Consider the following 18,205-nt stretch of genomic DNA (forward strand, 5'->3'; position numbering starts at 1 on the left):
GTAGGAAATGGTTTAGACAAACACTGCATGAAATTTGTGGATGCAACTTTTGTCATTTCAGTCTTAGCCGGAGGGAAAAAGAATCATCATAATTCCTCAAGTTCAGTATTCTCAAAGCACTAGAGCGCATTTTAGAAAGTTTTACATAATATTCCACAAAGACAGAGGAGAAAACGCTAATGAAGTTCGTTAAGTTGGAGTTCCTCCCTGCAGCCAAATGTAGGATCCTGTGGTGCCACCACACACTGCAGATGTATCTCATTTAGCAACCAGCAGAGCACAGTACTTCCCGACTGCCAACAGCCACGAGGTTACTTCTTTGGGCTTCCAAGAGTGGAGAACAATTTTAGGTGACTAAATGACACACAATGAGCACAAACATTTTGTGGAATGGGCTTTTGCATTAGCCGTGGAAGAAATCCACCTACACCATTACACCAATCCACAGAGCACAAGTTGTCAAATCAAGAAAGACAGGGATGAAAGGATGACGAACACATTTTTCTCCGGAGAGCAGCCTGACCTTATTCTGTTTCTTTCTGTACACCTTAAACTCAAATTAAGTGCTTTGAAACTGGTGCAGTTAGTTTCCATAGTTCTTTACAGGCGCAGTGCTCAGTTAAAGGGCCGAGTGTCACCTCAACAAGGTAAAGGGCCCGCTCCTCTTGTCATATCCACATGGCCCAATTCTCCAACCATTCAAAAGGTCACCAAAGTAACCCAAGACAATGAGAGCAGTGGGAGAAGCCAAGGCAGACAGCAGTCACTATTATATCTGAGTGACCTCGGGTTACATCACAGCTGGAATTACTTGTTTTGCAGAGATTATGAATATACATAAAGCCTGCAACACGTCAATGCAATTCCTACTTTCATGCCCCCTTTTTTGTTCCCCTTACACTGACATATTCAGTACAAAATCCTGCCAAGTTTTGACATTATGCACTCTATTGCACTGATGCAGCTTCCAGTGATTACAAGCTCTGGGAAGGGAGGGATTCACACCCTTTTACAGACGAAGCCTACAGTATTCACAACAACAAAACTGTTTATACTCAAATTTCTTCCAGTGGGGATTCAAAAGCATTTTCCTGCACGGTTTAGAGCTGCTTAGGTCTGCTCCTCTGTTCCTTCATCATCAGCACTCTTTGGATTCAAAAGGATTGTATTTAACGCTCCAGGGCACAACAGAAAGCACCTACACCTACAGTACCTGCTTGAATCTGCTGTGTGTTTGTTTATTGGTGCTTATCTGCTGCACTTGCACATCAACAACACCTTTTTTCTGCATCTGTATGAATCCGCAATCCCACGTTGGAATCAATTTTTTGACACCAAGCTGAAGAAACTCTAAGCTTATCAAACATTTCGAGACATTCATTCAGAATCCTAAACTCCGCCTCCCTATCTCTGTCTGGGCTCTTATTAACAGCCTCTGTGGCGCAAAGGAGTTTATCTAGATGAAACCCCTTTCTACTGGCACCTTGGTCCACTCTATTGAACTACATAATGAGCTGATTAGCATTTTGGCAGGGGCTTTACCCATTGATGAGATGGCACAGTGGAAGTGTGTGAAGGCAGGAGAGAACAGGGAGGGGAGGAAAGACAGACAAAGAGACAGACAGAGAAGTGGGAGAGACAACAGCAAAGAGTGCGAGAGATGGAGAGAAGGAGGGAGAGAGCGATCAATGAAATGCACCCGCCATCTGCGGCCGCTGCCAGACTGTGCTCAGACATACTTTACTTTTTAATGAAAAGCGAGGAGATAAAAAAGAAAACTTAGTGTCTCTCATCTGCTAGAAAAACACGGATGTGGTAGAGGAGGAGGAGGTGGATAAGAAAATGTTGATCTTGTCTTAGCAACTTTTACTTGCATTTTCTCAACTGCCTCACATTCCTTGAAAGAACCCATCTCTGTCCACACAAATTAAACTCAATAGTCTTAGATGACTTGTTAGTAGTCGGTCACTATCTAAGCCTCTTTAGGTGGGTGTCACTGTGAAACACGGGGTCTTAAGGGCTCTCTCCCTCTTTGAATGTTGTTCTCCCTAGGGCATGAGTTGACTCTCTCACACGCCCACAAGCCATGATATGATCAGCGAAAGTGAGCAGGCTGAAAATGAGGAAAAAAGGAGATTGATTTTTCCTTTTCTCAGCTAACTGACTGTACGTTATGAGTCCAGAGCCTGATGAGCTCCCTCCTCTGCACGGATGGGCCCAATTGATCAGTCACACAGATTCAATAACAGCGTGTGTAGTAATGCTACTGCACCAGGTTTAAATTGTTCGGGTTTATCTTTGTTTCTTTTTTTGCAAGTAGTCACCACATCAACTTTGATCCACAGCAAGATACTGTATCGTACAGTATGAACAACTGGCAATGAAAAATGGCATTATTGTTCTCGGAGGACAAATCGTAAAGTTTTGGTTGCAGCAGCGCAGAATACCTATACAGCACAGTTTCAACCTGAGCACCAAAATCTAATCAGTTCATCCTTGAGTCTAAGTGGACATTTTTTCTAAATTTGAAGAAATGTCCTCAGGGTCAGGATCTTGACCTCTGATCACCAAAATCTGATAAGTACATTGTTTAGTTCAAGTTGACGTTTGTGCCAAATATGCAAATTCCATCAAGACGTTCTTTAGCTACTGTCTTCACAAGAATGGGACAGATGGACAACCCGAAAATGTGATGCCTCCAGTCACACTATCACTGGCACGGAGGCATAGCAATACAAAACAGCATTTAACCAAACAACAAAACTATACTACAAATGCTACAAATCACATCAGACATTGACCCAGGTACACTGAGGCCACTCAGAACCATTCTCTGATTTAAAAGGATGGCAGACTGAGGAACAAAGCTCAACCTGTTCAAGCGAGCCTTTGGGACTCTAAATCTTCTGTTATGGCAAAAGATGATATTTTTCATATAACATGTGAGACACAATAATACCAGCCAGAGACAACATTCTTTTCATATACAGTTTGAAAACTTGACCCAAACATTTGACCCACAATCTTTGAGCTGATATATAGGGTTAGGGTTAGGGTTAGGGTTAGGGTTAGTCTAGCCAACCTATAAGCTAAACAGACAGACAACTGTACCATGCACTGATTCCCTACAATATAACACTCTGCATCATAGACTGAAAAAAACAATAATAGTATCTATTTCTTTGCTCAAAACGACCTCAGTCTCTTATGAAAGTAAATGCGCTGTTGAAAAAATATAATCCATATTAGCACCACTTCTCAGAAAACTCTAAAAAATACCTAACTGTGAGTAGGCAAATCCAACATATTTCTTTTCTTGGGTATAATACACAGAAGCCTCTATATACCCTTATAATAGATTTAGATTTGTATTTTTATATTTAATCTAATTATTTCTCTGTTTTGGAAAAAATCTGTTGCAATAAAAGATTCCTACATTTCTGTTTCATCAAATTGTGTTTCACCTAACCTAACAGGCCTAATTATCCTAACCATGAGGCAGTCAGGAACATGTATCAACTTGCAAGTCTTCTCTGAGATTTACTGGCTTTGTGCACTAAAACGCCCCTCCCATCCCAAACCCTACCCCTATGAAAAACTGGACTACTACACACACTGCCATCATTGACGCCTTGAGATGACAGTTCTCCTTGTGACATTACTGACTTGGTGGAACTAACTCAATGTGACACAGAAGTCAGAACAATCCTGTACTGCCATACCATCTCAGACAGGAAAGGGCACGTGTGTGCACAGTATGTGTGTAACTGTATTAACTCAAAACCCTGGACAATGGCGGTGCTTTCTTCTATGATCTGGGTGGCGCAGAGCAAAGTTTTCATACTCAATGAACTCTATAAAACATTGCATCCTCGAGTGCTGGTAGAATCATGTTTCTAGTCCTATTGATCTCATTCTGTCATGGACGACCAAACCTCACACAGCAAGATCAACGGCAGCTCAGTTATTACCCTGCAAGCCTTGACCTGTTAGCGATTTTTGTTCCCACCCCTCCAGGCAGTCAAACTTCCAGCATCTAGTGAAATCCTTTTGAAGGAGCAGCTGTCATGCTGTTGCAGTTTTCTGCTGCGTCATTTCTCTCAGTTGGCTACAGCACTAAACCAATAAATGACTTGTAAACAACACCACAGTGAAGGCCTACAATCAGGGTTTTAAAGTGTTTTTGCAGGCTTGTGTGTGTGTATGTGGAAAAGAAACACTGTCACTACTTCCTCTGTCAAGTAGGCAGTCCAGTGATGGAAAACTAAATGTGACAGATAACTAATTAAGTTATGTCCAGCACCAAGGGTTCATTCCAACTCCTCAAATTAATGTCACCTGAGCTGCTCAGTTTCAGGATGCATTGCTGTGGAAATAATCACATGAATGATGACGCTCAGTAAATCATGCGACTGCTTTGGTCTGACATATAACCATTTTCACAAGTTGTGACTGTTGGCCGTCTTGCTACTGAGGACTGAAACTGTTGAAAATCCAATTCCCAGTGTAATGTATTTCACATGGCTGTTCATACAGGCCTTCAGTGTCTACTTCAAGAAGAAAAAGAGATTTCTGACTTTAATGCAAAAATATAAAAATGTAAAACTCATAGTTGGATGCTACTTAATAATATTAACACAAAACAACATACACTGCCATTCAAAAGTTTAGAATCAGCTGTTATATTGGTTTTGTTCCTCCTTCCTTCATTAATAGCTTTTTTGAACAGTTTAATGCAGACTTCAAATGTATCATTACAGATGACCCCAGCCTTAGACGCAGCAGGGGTCCATGCAAAGGTTTATGGTTGATCCTTAAATGGTATCAAGTACAAGAATTCCTTTCAGACTTATATCACTAACAATATAAGTTATTTGTATATTTACATGCTAAATATTTTCATCGGTAAAACACATTTCTTAACACATGCCACAAACTGGTCGAGTTTAGACTTTCGACCATTTTCACAACGACGGCTGTCAGATGTGCAGGACATTCATGAGTCACTAATGTAAAGATGAAAGCAAACTGGAGCCTGACTAGCTAAGTCAAAATGCCTCACCAAAAATCAGGGCCTCAAAAGACAGATGTCAGGATAAAGAGAGAACAAGAAAATTAGAGGCAAAGCTGGGCAAAGCTGAATGTGGCAAAGGTCAGAGACTAAGTAGACTAGCAATAAAGTTTTAAAGCTAGAATGGAAATAATGGTATCATATGAAACGCTACGATCTAAGGTATCCATTGGTACCAGACATGGCATGCTATCTTCTTAGGAAGGGACTAAATAAAGTTTCTTAGTTAGGGTCAGTTTTGGAGAGTTAAAAAGTGGTATCACAATGTAATTATTTCTATACTGGAATCCCCTAAATAGTCTTAGAATTACATTTATTGTTTATGACTGGAAAACTGAGACACTTGTGGATTTAATTATCCCAATTGTATTCAATTGTTATGACGACAGTCAAACAAATACATGGAATGAATGGAAATTAGCATACGAGACCCTGGCCAAGAGCTTATTTAAGATTGTTCATGTTGGTGTTCGAGATAAGGGTGGGTGGTGGTGGTGCTGGAGTGCTGGAGTGCTGGAGTGAGTGTGGATGAAGAGCCCGATTTGGAAAATTCTGTCATCATGTCTATGATTTATAATGGCTGCCCTAGGGTATCTGTCTCTGCGGTTTTGTGTTTTGTTCTCAATGCACAAAGCATATTATTTGCAAAGAGAACTGTCTACAACCTAAAAGCATGAATGACATTTTGAAAATACAGAGTAGTCCTCTCAGACATTAAGTTTTTGTGGCAGGTGGTTCCAACTTTTGAGCAGCAGTGGATCTTTTTTTATATAATGTGAAAGACTTTTAATGGGACAAAATAATTATAAAACTCCGTAATCTAAAAAAAACTATATATATATATATATATATATATATATATATATATATATATATACATACACACACACACACACACATATATATATATATTAAAAAAAGGAAAAAATGTTAAAAGCCTTTGTAAATAATAGTATTCTGCTTTAAGCTTTCATAATGAAATGTCTGTTTGATGTACATCATCCTTAGAGGATAATTGAGTCAGCTATCTTGTGGTGTACATACAAGCTGTGCTATTACTCATTCTGATCAAAGTAATGTGCAGAAACACACTGGCTGAAATAAATAAGTACCCCTCCAGTACGTCAATTAGTGTCTCTTATCACATTATCTTTTGCTTGTTGTCTCTGTGTGCCTGCTGTATGTGTTTAGATGTGCAAAAGATAGGGGAGGGCACACAATTCATAATCAAACCTCCACTATTTACCCTCCTACTCAGGGCACCTCGTCGCCACTGCCTCCTCCCCCATCCTTGCTGTTGTGTGAGTTCTCTTTACTTTATGAAAAATAAAGTCATTATTTTGCACCAAGACTCATAAATCTTTGATCCAACAGTCACCCACATGCAAACTCTGCTAAAAGTGCAGCAGTGCAAACTGGCTCCAGAGTTCATATTTAAATTTTCTTGGATATGTAAGTTGTCCTTTTTCTTGTTTTACAGTAGTCCTTCATAATGGCAGAAACTCAATTCTGAAACAACCAGAACACTTTGATGGTAATATGAGGTCGTTCTAATTGCTTAGCATGAGGCTCACCTGCATTTCCTTCTCTCCGTACTTGGAGGGATTCTTGCTGCCCTGGCTCTTCCTGCGCAGCTTCTTCAGTTCAGCCTGGCACTTCTCCAGACTCTCCCCTTTGCTCTTGTGTTCCATCTGGTATTTCTTTAGGGCAGCCTACGTGGGGCAACAGGCAGAGCACAAACACAAAATTAAGATCGCAAATTGAAAAGCCTGGGTGACAGACGGTGGGACGTAGATGACCAAATACATGACAGTACTGCCAACCAATTATATATATATATATATATATATATATATACAGTAAGAAAATCACCTCACGGAGCTCTGAAACTTGCTTTAATTTAAGGCTGCAACATATGAGGAAAACATGTGATATGCAATAAAACAGCTGAATATCACAAAAATGCTGTTACTCCTAAGAAATAAACAAGTATTAGAGTGTATGTTTTTTTGCCCCTTTAAGTGCAGTGCTAAAATACAACAAAATGATTGTAGAATTTGACATTAACATTCACAAACTGAACAAACTAAACTGAACTCTGAAGTCAACAATAAGAAGAATGATATCTCCATTTAAAGTGCATTTTTCTAGCGATACTCTTTTTTTTTCTCAAAAAGTGCAAAATTGCACTTGTCCTTTGTTATGTGATTACTGTGCAGCTGACATCTGGATGAAGATTTAAAAAAAAGAAATAAAAAAAGACTGCAGCCCTTCTTTAGATATGTAATTTCATCTTCATTTTGTTGCATTATTCCTGTGTGCCACTGCCAGATGCAAAAAGGGTTTGTTTTAAAAACTTCTTGTTTGAGTGTTCAAGAACACTCTGACATCTGGAAGCAATCTTTCTAATTAAAGAACAAGCAAATTCACAAGATTCTTTACAAGATCCAAGCAGCTTATTTTTTTTTTTTTGGATTTTCTATGTATAATTTTGCACAGAGCTCCTGATTATGTCTCTTAAGACATCCACTATAAGTGATTACCCATCTCAAGCTGATTTTCTTAGCATAGTATAAAGAAGAGAAATCAGCGACGGCCTGCAATGAAAAACCTAATGTGTGATGTGTAGAACAAGCAAAACGGCTGGCCAAGTCCTTTTAGAGCCAGAGTTTAGTTATTTAATTCATTTAATTTGCATATTTAGTTATTTATTTATTGAGAATAACAACTTTGTTTCCGGGCTGTACCAGCTCTGTTGCTATAGCAACTGTGTCTGGTATGACAAAGCTCATGTGGTTTCTGTACGAGGCAAAATTGGCTGAGGAGAGCTCACGCACAAGGGTTCAACACCCACATTTGCATACTGCAAGACAGAGAGGACACAGGTATCGTCTAGGTATAGTTTGGCTGAAAAGGCAGCTTATTAAATCCCTACTGTACTGTCAGTCTGTAAGAAGTATGTTTCATGGCAGAGATGGATGATATTATCTCTGGAGGTCTGAGCTGGATTGGAAACCTCTGGTAACCTCACAACAATTAGCTGAAATATATATATATATATATATAAAACACAACAACAACAACAACAACAACAACAACAACAACAACAACAACAACAACACCACAACAACACAAAAAAACACAAAACAACATACACTGCGATACATATACATTTCACATATTAATATTCATACTGTATAACATGCCATGCAATATTTCAATACTTACTGTGCAATAATATTTTAAGCCTATTCTTTTATATTTTTACAGTTTTTAAATAAACTACAAACTAGGTGTGTAATTCTGTTATCCTGTGCAACTATCAATCATGTACATACAATATCTGTCTCAGGTCTAAATGGATTTTATATTATTTTATTTTTATTTTATCTATTTTGTATTTATAATAATCTATCCTTTATTTTGTACTAAAATCACTTGCATTTAATGGTGCAGCATAGCTAACCTATCATTCATTTCGTGAAAAAAGCACCAGATGTAGTTAAAATGTGGGGTAGGTCATTCTGGTAGGTGGCGGAGGTCATTCTATCAGTACAAATCCGAAAGTACGATTTCCTGTATAAATGTAGTGAACTGTGGTGTGGGTCATTCTGTTTATTCCGTAGTAATCTACTAATGTACTAATCTACAGTACCTAGCACTGCCTTTTACTCAAGCATTGTAACAAAGCACAATAATCTGAACAATATAGACATGTAAAAATTACATGTAAAACTTGTAAAAGTGCTCACGTGACATTTTAAAGAATTACTGAAAGAATAGATGGAAAGCCAGGTGGTGAGTTGGCTGGTCTTCAGTGGTGTTACTGGTATTAGCTGCTGACTGCCAAATGAAGAATACAGTGAGAGCTAACAGCTTATATACCCCAAAGGTGATCTCGTGCCTTTAATACTCAAAATAGAAATGCTTGAAATTGAATGGGGGTGTCTAAATAAACTGCATACATGAATAACACATAAATAAGTGGGCCATTACATATAGAAATCATCTGTGCCACATTTGCTCTGGGATCCACCATCTGACAAAATAATAGAAAAGTCTTTACTGATTCACAGCACAATATAATGAAAATACAATATAGTGAAATGATCAATTACTTTGTAAATGTCCACAGATTTGTTAGTGAGTATTTTATTTGCTTCTCAGGGTTACTAGGGTCTCGATTATGTCCATTATTGCATGTGGATCCAAGGGGATAGGAAAGTTTAACCAAATGCTGGCAGTCATTTTGAAAAATGGCTTGACAGGTCGAGCGTGCACCCCACTTGCCTAAGGCCATTGCAGTGGCCAAGGTTCGAGCCTTGCTTGCACGCTTTGCTGCATGTCATATCCCCTTCTCTCCCCTTACTTTCCTGTCTCTCTGTTTAACTGCCCTATAAATAAAGGGGAAATTGCTGCAAAAAATAATTTTAAGAAAAAAGAAATGTTGAAAAAAAGTCATACTATAGTATGTTGAAAAATGCCAAACTATAAAATGCGGTAAAAACGGTGAAAAAAGTCATTGTTCCAGATGACGATAAAACTTATGGTACAGCATTTCAAAAGAACAATCCAAAAAGGCAACATTTAAAAATGGCTAACTATAGTAGGGTTAGGATTTGGGGTCAGGGTTAGGGATTCCTCATTCTGAATGTCAAAAAAAGTCATCTATATGTATGTTTTTGCATTTTAGGTTTGTGCCCATATTCTGACCTCAGTGTTGTAAAACCCTGCATAAGACAAAAGAAAGAGAGACAGAACAGAGGGGGAACAAAGAGAGACGCACCGCTGGGAACCGCACACGCACACACTACAGTCTCAGAAAACAGAGCTTTCTTTCGAGTCTTTTTGAAGTCAAAATTTCTGATGATTAATTCACAAAGTCTGGAGCAAAATGACTGCAATTATCACCACGGCAGATCTGCAGGAAATTCATTAAAAGTAATGGATGTTAAAACCGCAGGGAGACACCACGATGGAAAAGTCTGAAATGGTTGATTCATCCAAACACATTTAAGAAGCATTTCAGTATATTATTCCATATGACTTGAGACAGCCAGCATATTTTTGACTGAAGCATATGGAGTCAAAAATTACTCTCAGAAAGAACAATAAAAAGTTTTCATTTCAACATCTCTCCATCTGATCTAAACTTTAAGTCACCCTGATAATCAAGATGCCAGCAGCCAACAAACAGGCCTTCTACCCTTTTAATTTTAAGAGCAATATTACATTAAGTTTGTGTAAGTGAGTCAGTGGCTGTAAGCCCAAGCAGCTCATAGCATGTTTCCGACTATACAATACAATAACGGCAACGTTATCCCATCCCCCAAAACAACGCGCAGCAGTGCTGCTCTACACTCAGGCAGCAACCCACTCATTCTAAAGATATCACATGTACACCAGCTCTACAGTGCTTACACACTATCTCTCTCCTTTTCTCTCGCACACACACCAGGAGGGGTTTATTCTGATCAGTCTACACTTCACAGGTTAAAAATGTTATTTCAAACCATCTCTTTAAACACACACATCCTCTAATTGTCTCAGAGACAGCCTTTGATCCAGCTGTTGAAACACAACTTAACTCATTGTCTCTGCTATCACTTCGGTCAAATTAGGCCTTGGCAGATTTTGATGCAACGCAATATAAAGCACTGAAAATGAGCTAAAATATGGAGTGCACTTATTAGTTTGAGTTTGTCCTCAAGCTTCAGGAAAGCGAGCCAATGAGATACTCACAGTCAGATAACGAGCATCCAGATCCACCTTCTTCTCCAGCTCGGAGAGCAGCTCATTGTGGAAGGATTTCAACTGGGGAGACAGCACAAAAACAGTTCAATGAAATTCAATGACTAAATCATTCATGGAAGCTGAATGTGAAGGTCAAAGTGGTTCCTATGAAGTTCTATGCAGTAGATAAATATGCCATTAAAATACATGTGATATCATCATTTACTCAGTCACTGAATAAATGTTTTATCAACAAAGTCCTGGCCTGTGAAGACTCTCTCATGCAAATCACTGTCACTGACTCAGTGCTATCGGACACAATATTTAGTCACTAGACTGTAAACTGACCTGCCTGTAGAACCAGCTATAAAATCTGAATAAAATGTTCAGTCTCTGCTCTGAAGGTTAGGTTTTGATGTGTAACAGCAATGTACTGTAGGGCATAGCATAGAGGGGTAGCTTGGATTTTTTGAAGTGGGGTTGCATGAGATACTTATCAATAGTCAGTGTATCACCTGCAATAGATTGTGGTCGGCAGGTAAAAAAAGCTGGAGCTGCTGGTCCACCACTGCCTTGATTGGTTGGTTGGTTTATTTGTGTTATTGTGTGACTTTGGTGTCTTAAAGGGTTACTTCAGATTCACTAAAATTAACACAATAACAGAAAAATGTCAAAAATGGCTTTGAAGAGAGCATAGATGGGTATATTGGCTTTAGATCCTCATCAGAAATTGCTGTCTGACTATAAAGGAAAGCATTGAAAATATTGTAAATATAGTTTAAACTCATATGGATTGTTTTTATAGGCTTTTTCTTTACGTGGCTAAAATATGTTTTGCTGCTGCTTTTCTGTCTACAGGTGGTACATTGCTTTGTTTCCACGGCGTTACTCCTGAATGCTTCTCCACACTGGGGGCACGTAATACACTGACTGTGGATATGTACCTCAAAGAACCCCACTTTAAAAAATCTAAATGGCCCCATTAAAATATGTTAAATAGGTCAATATAATAGTTATTCTACAATTAAATCATACAGTCTAATCTTTTGAAACCTAGAGTGCCATCAGTTTTTCTTGTGCTGCTTACAGATGCCTTTAACAAGAATTTTAACCTTTGAACCCTAAGTAACTTGGTTTTATTTTTTATGTATTTTTTTCTGAAAACATCAGAAAAAAACCAATGAGCAACTTGGTGATAAATGTTCCAGGAATTGCGAGAAATTTGTAGATTTAGAATATGATCTAAAAAAAAAAAAAAAAATAGGGAAAAGTAATTACATACTGAAAATTAGTTGCAGAATTTTTAGATTTTTTTTCCAAATTTTGCAACTTTCTTTTTATATACAAATGTTCAGGTAATTTTGTTGTACTTTTTTTTAATTTCTTGCTAATTTTTGGGTCATTTCTCCTTTCATTGCTCATTGCTACCTTCCCATGTTTTTAAAGGGATCAAGTCAATTTGCTCAGGTTTCAAAGGGTTAATGGATAGAATCCCAGCAAATTTACACAGCATGTCATATACTAAAATGATCTGATATGGGGAAATCAATCGTTTGATTTAGCTTATTCAGCTCAAAGTGGCTGAGGGCGTTTATGCAGAGTGATGACTGTGCATTTTGTTCCTGATTTCTTAGATTGGACTCATGCTGAGGAGCTAACACTGGAGGATCAGAATGGAGCAGAGGAAGGACAGTGAGAGCAGGCATAGGGACATGGCTGCTGGCTCCAGCTTCAGTGTATCTATATGATGAGCACCTATGCCCAAGGCTTCAGCTAACATACTAATGAACTTGATATTGACAAGTCGTGGATAACATGTAACACAAGCATATTACCCTGAATGCCATATGGTTCAATTAACTCACTCTACTCTCCAGCCACCTCCTGTATTAGCAGTTTGGATTCATATGTGTTCGGCATTCTGTTCATTCCATACCAGTTCTTGTTCATTTAATTATTATGCATCCCATGTACTGCTACTCAGGGACAAATCGTGTCTGAACTATTGTTAAAATATTACATTATGAGACCATTTTCATCGTCAGAGTTTTACAGAGAATGCTGTAGTGTCGAACCGCACAGCTAAAAACCCTTTGAGCTCAGAATACCAACCATCTCCTCTAGCTGCACTTGGATCTGTCTGTGGACCTCAGCCATCTGGAACAGCACATCCCCTGCACAAAGAGAAAGAGGGAGACAGGGAACACATGAACAACACTCAACAGCACAAGCATTCCTAGAGCAGAGAAACAGAGAGGAGAGAGGTGTAGGAAGATCGGGAACAGGGAAGAAACAAGAAAAGCAATAGCGAGACCCCAGCGTGCAAAGCTCATGCAGTAATACAAGATACACAAACATACAGGACACGTGACTTGTAACTGGGACAACGGAGAACATGATGAAAGTTTGTTTGTTGGTACAAGAAACAATAACAAGTGATGACAAAAATGGGGGAGACAAAATGCTTAAAATTAAATTCTGGTTCTTCAAGCGTGTAAGTGCTGATGTCTCATGGAGATCAAATATTTTGCCTTTCTTTCTTTGATCAATCTGAACATCAGGCAATTTCTAAAACAACAAAACAACACCTCAAAGAAAGGTTAAAGTCTCCACATAAATAGGAGCACAAATCAAAAAAGAAATAACCAAAAGGGAAGAGATAAAGAGGGTCATGCAGCTAGCGCGAGTGTTTTATTTTCATATACCTACAGGCTGCCTCTTCTGAATATGCAGTGCATTGTCAAGAAAAGGAACACAAAGAGCAACATTGAGCGAAAGACACATATACATATAGAGACCTGGTGGAAAGACAGTGTGAGATTTGCATGTACAGAAAAATGAGACACATATATTTTCATGACCAAAAGGTCCAAAGCCCCTTAGCTTTAGCTTTGTCTGACGTATGACATATTTACTTTTTGCCTGCCGATAACATGTGATGACAGCTTGTAATAATAAGAGTTCATATCAATTATTCAGGCAACATAATTCCATTAATTTTAGATGATTGCATATTGATTTTTCTGAGACATCTAACAAGAGGCCAGTGATGAAAATATCAATAATGTTTTGACGGGTCATATTTTGGTATCAGTTATGAAAATCAAAAGAGCGTCTAAGGGGGAAAAAAAAGCTGAAATCAAAAATAAGTTTTGGACATTTGTGGATGAGTAGGAGTTGCATACTCAAGTGCAATATTTGGAGCACATCAGATTTTTCATCTCACACTCCCCTGCTGTGTCCCCTTTAAAAGGCAGACCTGTAAGAGTGCATCTCAACCTATCTCAAAATGCTGAGTAAGTGAAATCAGAACTTGTGCTGAAGTGGTTTCAGTACAAACATTGGTCTTCACCAACGGGCTTTGGAGTGGTCTCTGCCTCAACAGACAGCACATACAATGCAAATAGCTACAGACAGACAGTGAAGCCGGTTGGAGCGGTAGACTGTATGAAGGACAAAAAAAAAAACAAAAAAAAAAAAAAACAAATACATAATTAACATTTTGTTAAAAAAAAGAGCTGGAAAAAAAAGTTTAATTTTATATTTCATGGGGCAGTCAATGACACATAAAAATAAATGGGTCATAACACACTATAATATAGTTGTAAGCAGACAAAGGGACAATTAATATTAATGAACAGTATTTGTCAACAGTTATAACTTTCCTATGAAGACGTGTTTTATATCAAAACAGCTATGTTTTAGTATATTGTCATTCATTACTGCTGTGTTTGGAATCACATTCTAATGTACTGCCTACTACACACTCAATATGTATTGCCAACTAAATGAATGATAGAGTGCTGTAGGGATGACTTTTTTAAATCAGATTTTATTTCTTTGTAGGCTGATGTGGAAGCATCGCCCTGGTTCCCTTGACAAAAGCCTGTTGGGGAAAAAAAAACAAAAAAAAAAACATTTTGCATTTGCACAGTGAGTATGTGCAGTAAATTCACATCACATACTCTTGGTGTATGTATTCTTGGTGATGTAAATCCAAGCATTTCTCGCACTCAAAATCCACATACTACTCAGTATGAAGGCATTGCATGCTCAATTTAATACTTAGTATGAATACTGTGCAGTATGAATACTGCACGTGAACAGCCTGTTTATACATCAGGATGAGTTACAGTTGTTGACATTTGTCCTGTGACAGTTGTCTGCTTACAGCTATATGAGGGTGTCTTTTATCAAGTGTTCATATGCTGCTTACAAATGCTAAATAGGGGGGACATAAATTTAAGGGTTGCAATGACGTCAGAACAGTAAAAGATGAATTCCTGAAGAGCCATGTGAGCTCAACATTCTGCAGCACTGTGGACCTTTTTAAACAGTGGTTCAACTCTGATATAAATAATGACCTACTAATTAGTCAAATTCTATTTCGACCATGTTGTTGACCCGCTCGTCACCAAAAACACGGAGGTGTCAAAATCCAAATCAGTCAGTGTTTAGAAGAGATTTGCTTTTTATCACATGCTAAATTCAGGGCAACCACCGGCCCTACAACTTCTGTATACCCAAGACAGCCAGGTCCATTGTGCAACCCGCTGATCTTGTGCCTCACAGGAGCAGAGAAGCAGGCCAAAGCATCCCGTCACTTCCCAGCAGGCCTGCTAAGCAGCTTACAGATACTCATCCCTGATCACAGCCCTTCAGGCTTAGAAACCCTGGCATTCTGTTGGCGGCCTCAACTGGCTGGATCAATTAACAAATGAGCAGCCATCGCCGTGCCACAGACACACACAAAGACACACATAAACACACACACACACGTCAAGTAAACTGGCAGTAGGACAGGATGTTTGCAAGAAGCCCAAAGGGTTAAGACTGAATGAATCTATGAGAGATCTCCTCTTGTCATCTGCAGTTTCATTACTGCACAATGCACGATGCCACAGCATAGAAAAAAAAAAATCCACACTTGGATATGCAAACAGTTACCATGGCAACTTCGATATCATATCACACAACAACACAGAAAATTGGATTGGAACCTTCAGGGGCAGTTAACAACGGAGAATTCAATCAAGAATCAATAAAGAGGCATAATGCGGAAAATCTGAATGTGTTGTGCAACATTATTGTTTCGTGCAGAAATTATCTGGCAGGCATGACACAACCTGCGAGACTGAGTGGAAGATTTGCAAGCCTGACGAGGATATCCGCATACCAGCTAAGGGTGACATGACAGACAAGTCAATAGTCAGTGTAGCAAACTCACCAATGTGCACAGAATGTGAATACATACACACACGAACACACTAGCAAATAAACTCTCATAGTTTTGTCATTGCTGTATCAATACTCCCAAGCTGGCTTTAACTCCGCCTGTGTCCCTGGCTGAGAGGAAACAATAGGTCCTTTGTGAGGAGGTGAGCTCAGGTTGATCTGCACCTGCAGCTCCGCGACAAGCAACCACATGCCTGCTAGCTTAAACAACTGAGTCAGAGAAGGAAGCATGGACACAGAACTCTGGGTGCACATGAACAGACTGTCCCCTGAAGTGTGACATCAGCTTGTGTAGATGTATTGACTGCTTGTGTAACAGGAGCGATGATACACCCACACAGGTAGAGAAAAAGAAAAAAAACAGAAAAACAGAATGTGGGCTATGGTGCAGAAAAAAAAGTGGAAGTTTGCAACATTGAACAGCGAGAACAAGAGAGACAGCGATGGAGGGAGGGAGAGAATGGAGGTGGATGGAGAGAAACTGAATCACTGGTGAAGGTCAAGTCGGATTCACTACGGGTTGTCATGGAAGCAGGATAATGCTAGGGTCGTTGCCATGGGAGAAGTTGCAAGATGAGGGCCAGCGGCTGCAAAGTGCTGTGTTACAAAACACTGTTCAAAGATCTCGACCCTTACTATCAGTTTTCGTTACATCAGCATCTACACTTCCCTGGGGAGGAAAATGGAGTGATCCCATCTGGATAGTTTGTGTACAGTGTGTGTATTTTCGTGTGTGTGTGTGTGTGTAGTGGTTGTGGCTAAAAAGTACAGTGATGTTAATACCTCTCTATCTAGAATGCCAAGTCACAAGGGAAACAAACAAGTGGCAACTATAATGGGGCAGCGGGATAACGTGCCAGACTCAGATAATAGCTGCGAGTCTGGGTGGCCATGTGAGTGTGTAGGTGTGTGCATTTGTGTACATGTGTATGAGTACACTCCCTGTGAAACCACAATATCTAAGCACAATCTGGGACTGAGGGCAGTTTATGCTTACAGTTCATCCATCCCTCGCGCTCTCTCTTTTTCTCTCACACACACACATTTTGCAGTTTTGTGAACTGGAGGATAAACTCAGTTTGAACTCTTTTCCTACTTTGTTCATTCACAGGAGAAAAATATCGATATACTGTATATATGACATGTTGCTAAAACCGGACGCTCAGTCATCACAGCTGTCCAACCTACTAGCCAAATATAAGTTTGTCCAGCAATGGTGTCACACATTTAGGCCACAATGAAGGCTTAACAGCAGACATGTAAGCCTGTCGAAGAGAAGTGGGCCAGAGGACAGTTGCAAGTAATCTTTGCATTTATTCCAAGAAGGTCTAAGGTAGGTTATCATGCATTGCCTACTGGATAAGAGTGTATATAGCAAAGCCAAACCATCTGGTATCAGTGAGCCAAAATCCTGGCCTCTTTTTAAGCCTTTGTTCCACCACCCTCAAGCATTCACATTTTATGCAGCAAAAAGCTGAAATATAACAAAGCAATGTCGTCATTTTAACAAGGATAGTATATTTCAATACTAGTTTATTTTGAGCTCAACAACCAAATATCCCATGAGTCCTGAGTCACAGAATGGCTGTCAAAGCCTCATGGGACCAGAAGTTTTTGAATTATAACAAAATGATTACAACTTGGCAAAATTTACAATAAAGTTATTGTTAAAGTTATGAAAATTACCTAATTAGCCTGGAATAGGGACAGAAAACCAATGGGGCTGTCACGGAAAAGCCAAAAACAGCAGTTCATTTAATGGTCACTTCAGACTGGCTCCAAGTGTGAGTCAATCTCCATAAACTCTTATGTTAAAATGCCCAACTTTCCAGCAAAAATAACCATGTTTACAGCCTGGTACAAAGACCGGTTTTGGTCTCTAAGGCTAATTTCCCCATACATGGCTGCTGCCTGGGGGGGGGGGGATTCTTAACTTTTATAACTCACCTGTTTAATGTTGATATGGTTTAAAATTATGCACAACTTTAGGCCCTGTCTGTTGACAAGTTGCTGCCAATGCGCCATATTGATTAGGTAATGCCATCATGGTGTACGCCCTGATTCACAGAGAAGAGGCGTAGCCATAGCTGTCGCTGTTTCATTGAGTTAATCTTTCATGAAAGTGTGCCATAACTGAAATGTTTTGTTCACCTTCAAAATGTATGT

At 39.2% G+C, this 18,205-nt stretch overlaps 1 protein-coding gene across 6 annotated transcripts in view; it reads right to left on the bottom strand.

Annotated features, from left to right (window-relative positions):
• baiap2a (BAR/IMD domain containing adaptor protein 2a) overlaps positions 1-18,205 on the bottom strand; it is a 105,480-nt gene that overhangs the window by 53,917 nt on the left and 33,358 nt on the right. For all 6 annotated transcript variants that reach the window (XM_088069448.1, XM_042505890.2, XM_088069447.1 and 3 more), the window contains exons 4-6: positions 12,917-12,978; positions 10,814-10,885; positions 6,646-6,783 (exon numbers count right to left, since the gene is read on the bottom strand). In XM_088069448.1, coding sequence (XP_087925574.1) covers positions 6,646-6,783; positions 10,814-10,885; positions 12,917-12,978 — 272 coding nt within the window. The remainder of the gene's footprint in view (positions 1-6,645; positions 6,784-10,813; positions 10,886-12,916; positions 12,979-18,205) is intronic.

The sequence above is a fragment of the Plectropomus leopardus genome, chromosome 18 (assembly GCF_026936395.1).
Source record: "Plectropomus leopardus strain MGB_pleo_1.0 chromosome 18, ASM2693639v1, whole genome shotgun sequence".
Classification (NCBI taxonomy): Eukaryota; Metazoa; Chordata; class Actinopteri; order Perciformes; family Serranidae; genus Plectropomus; species Plectropomus leopardus.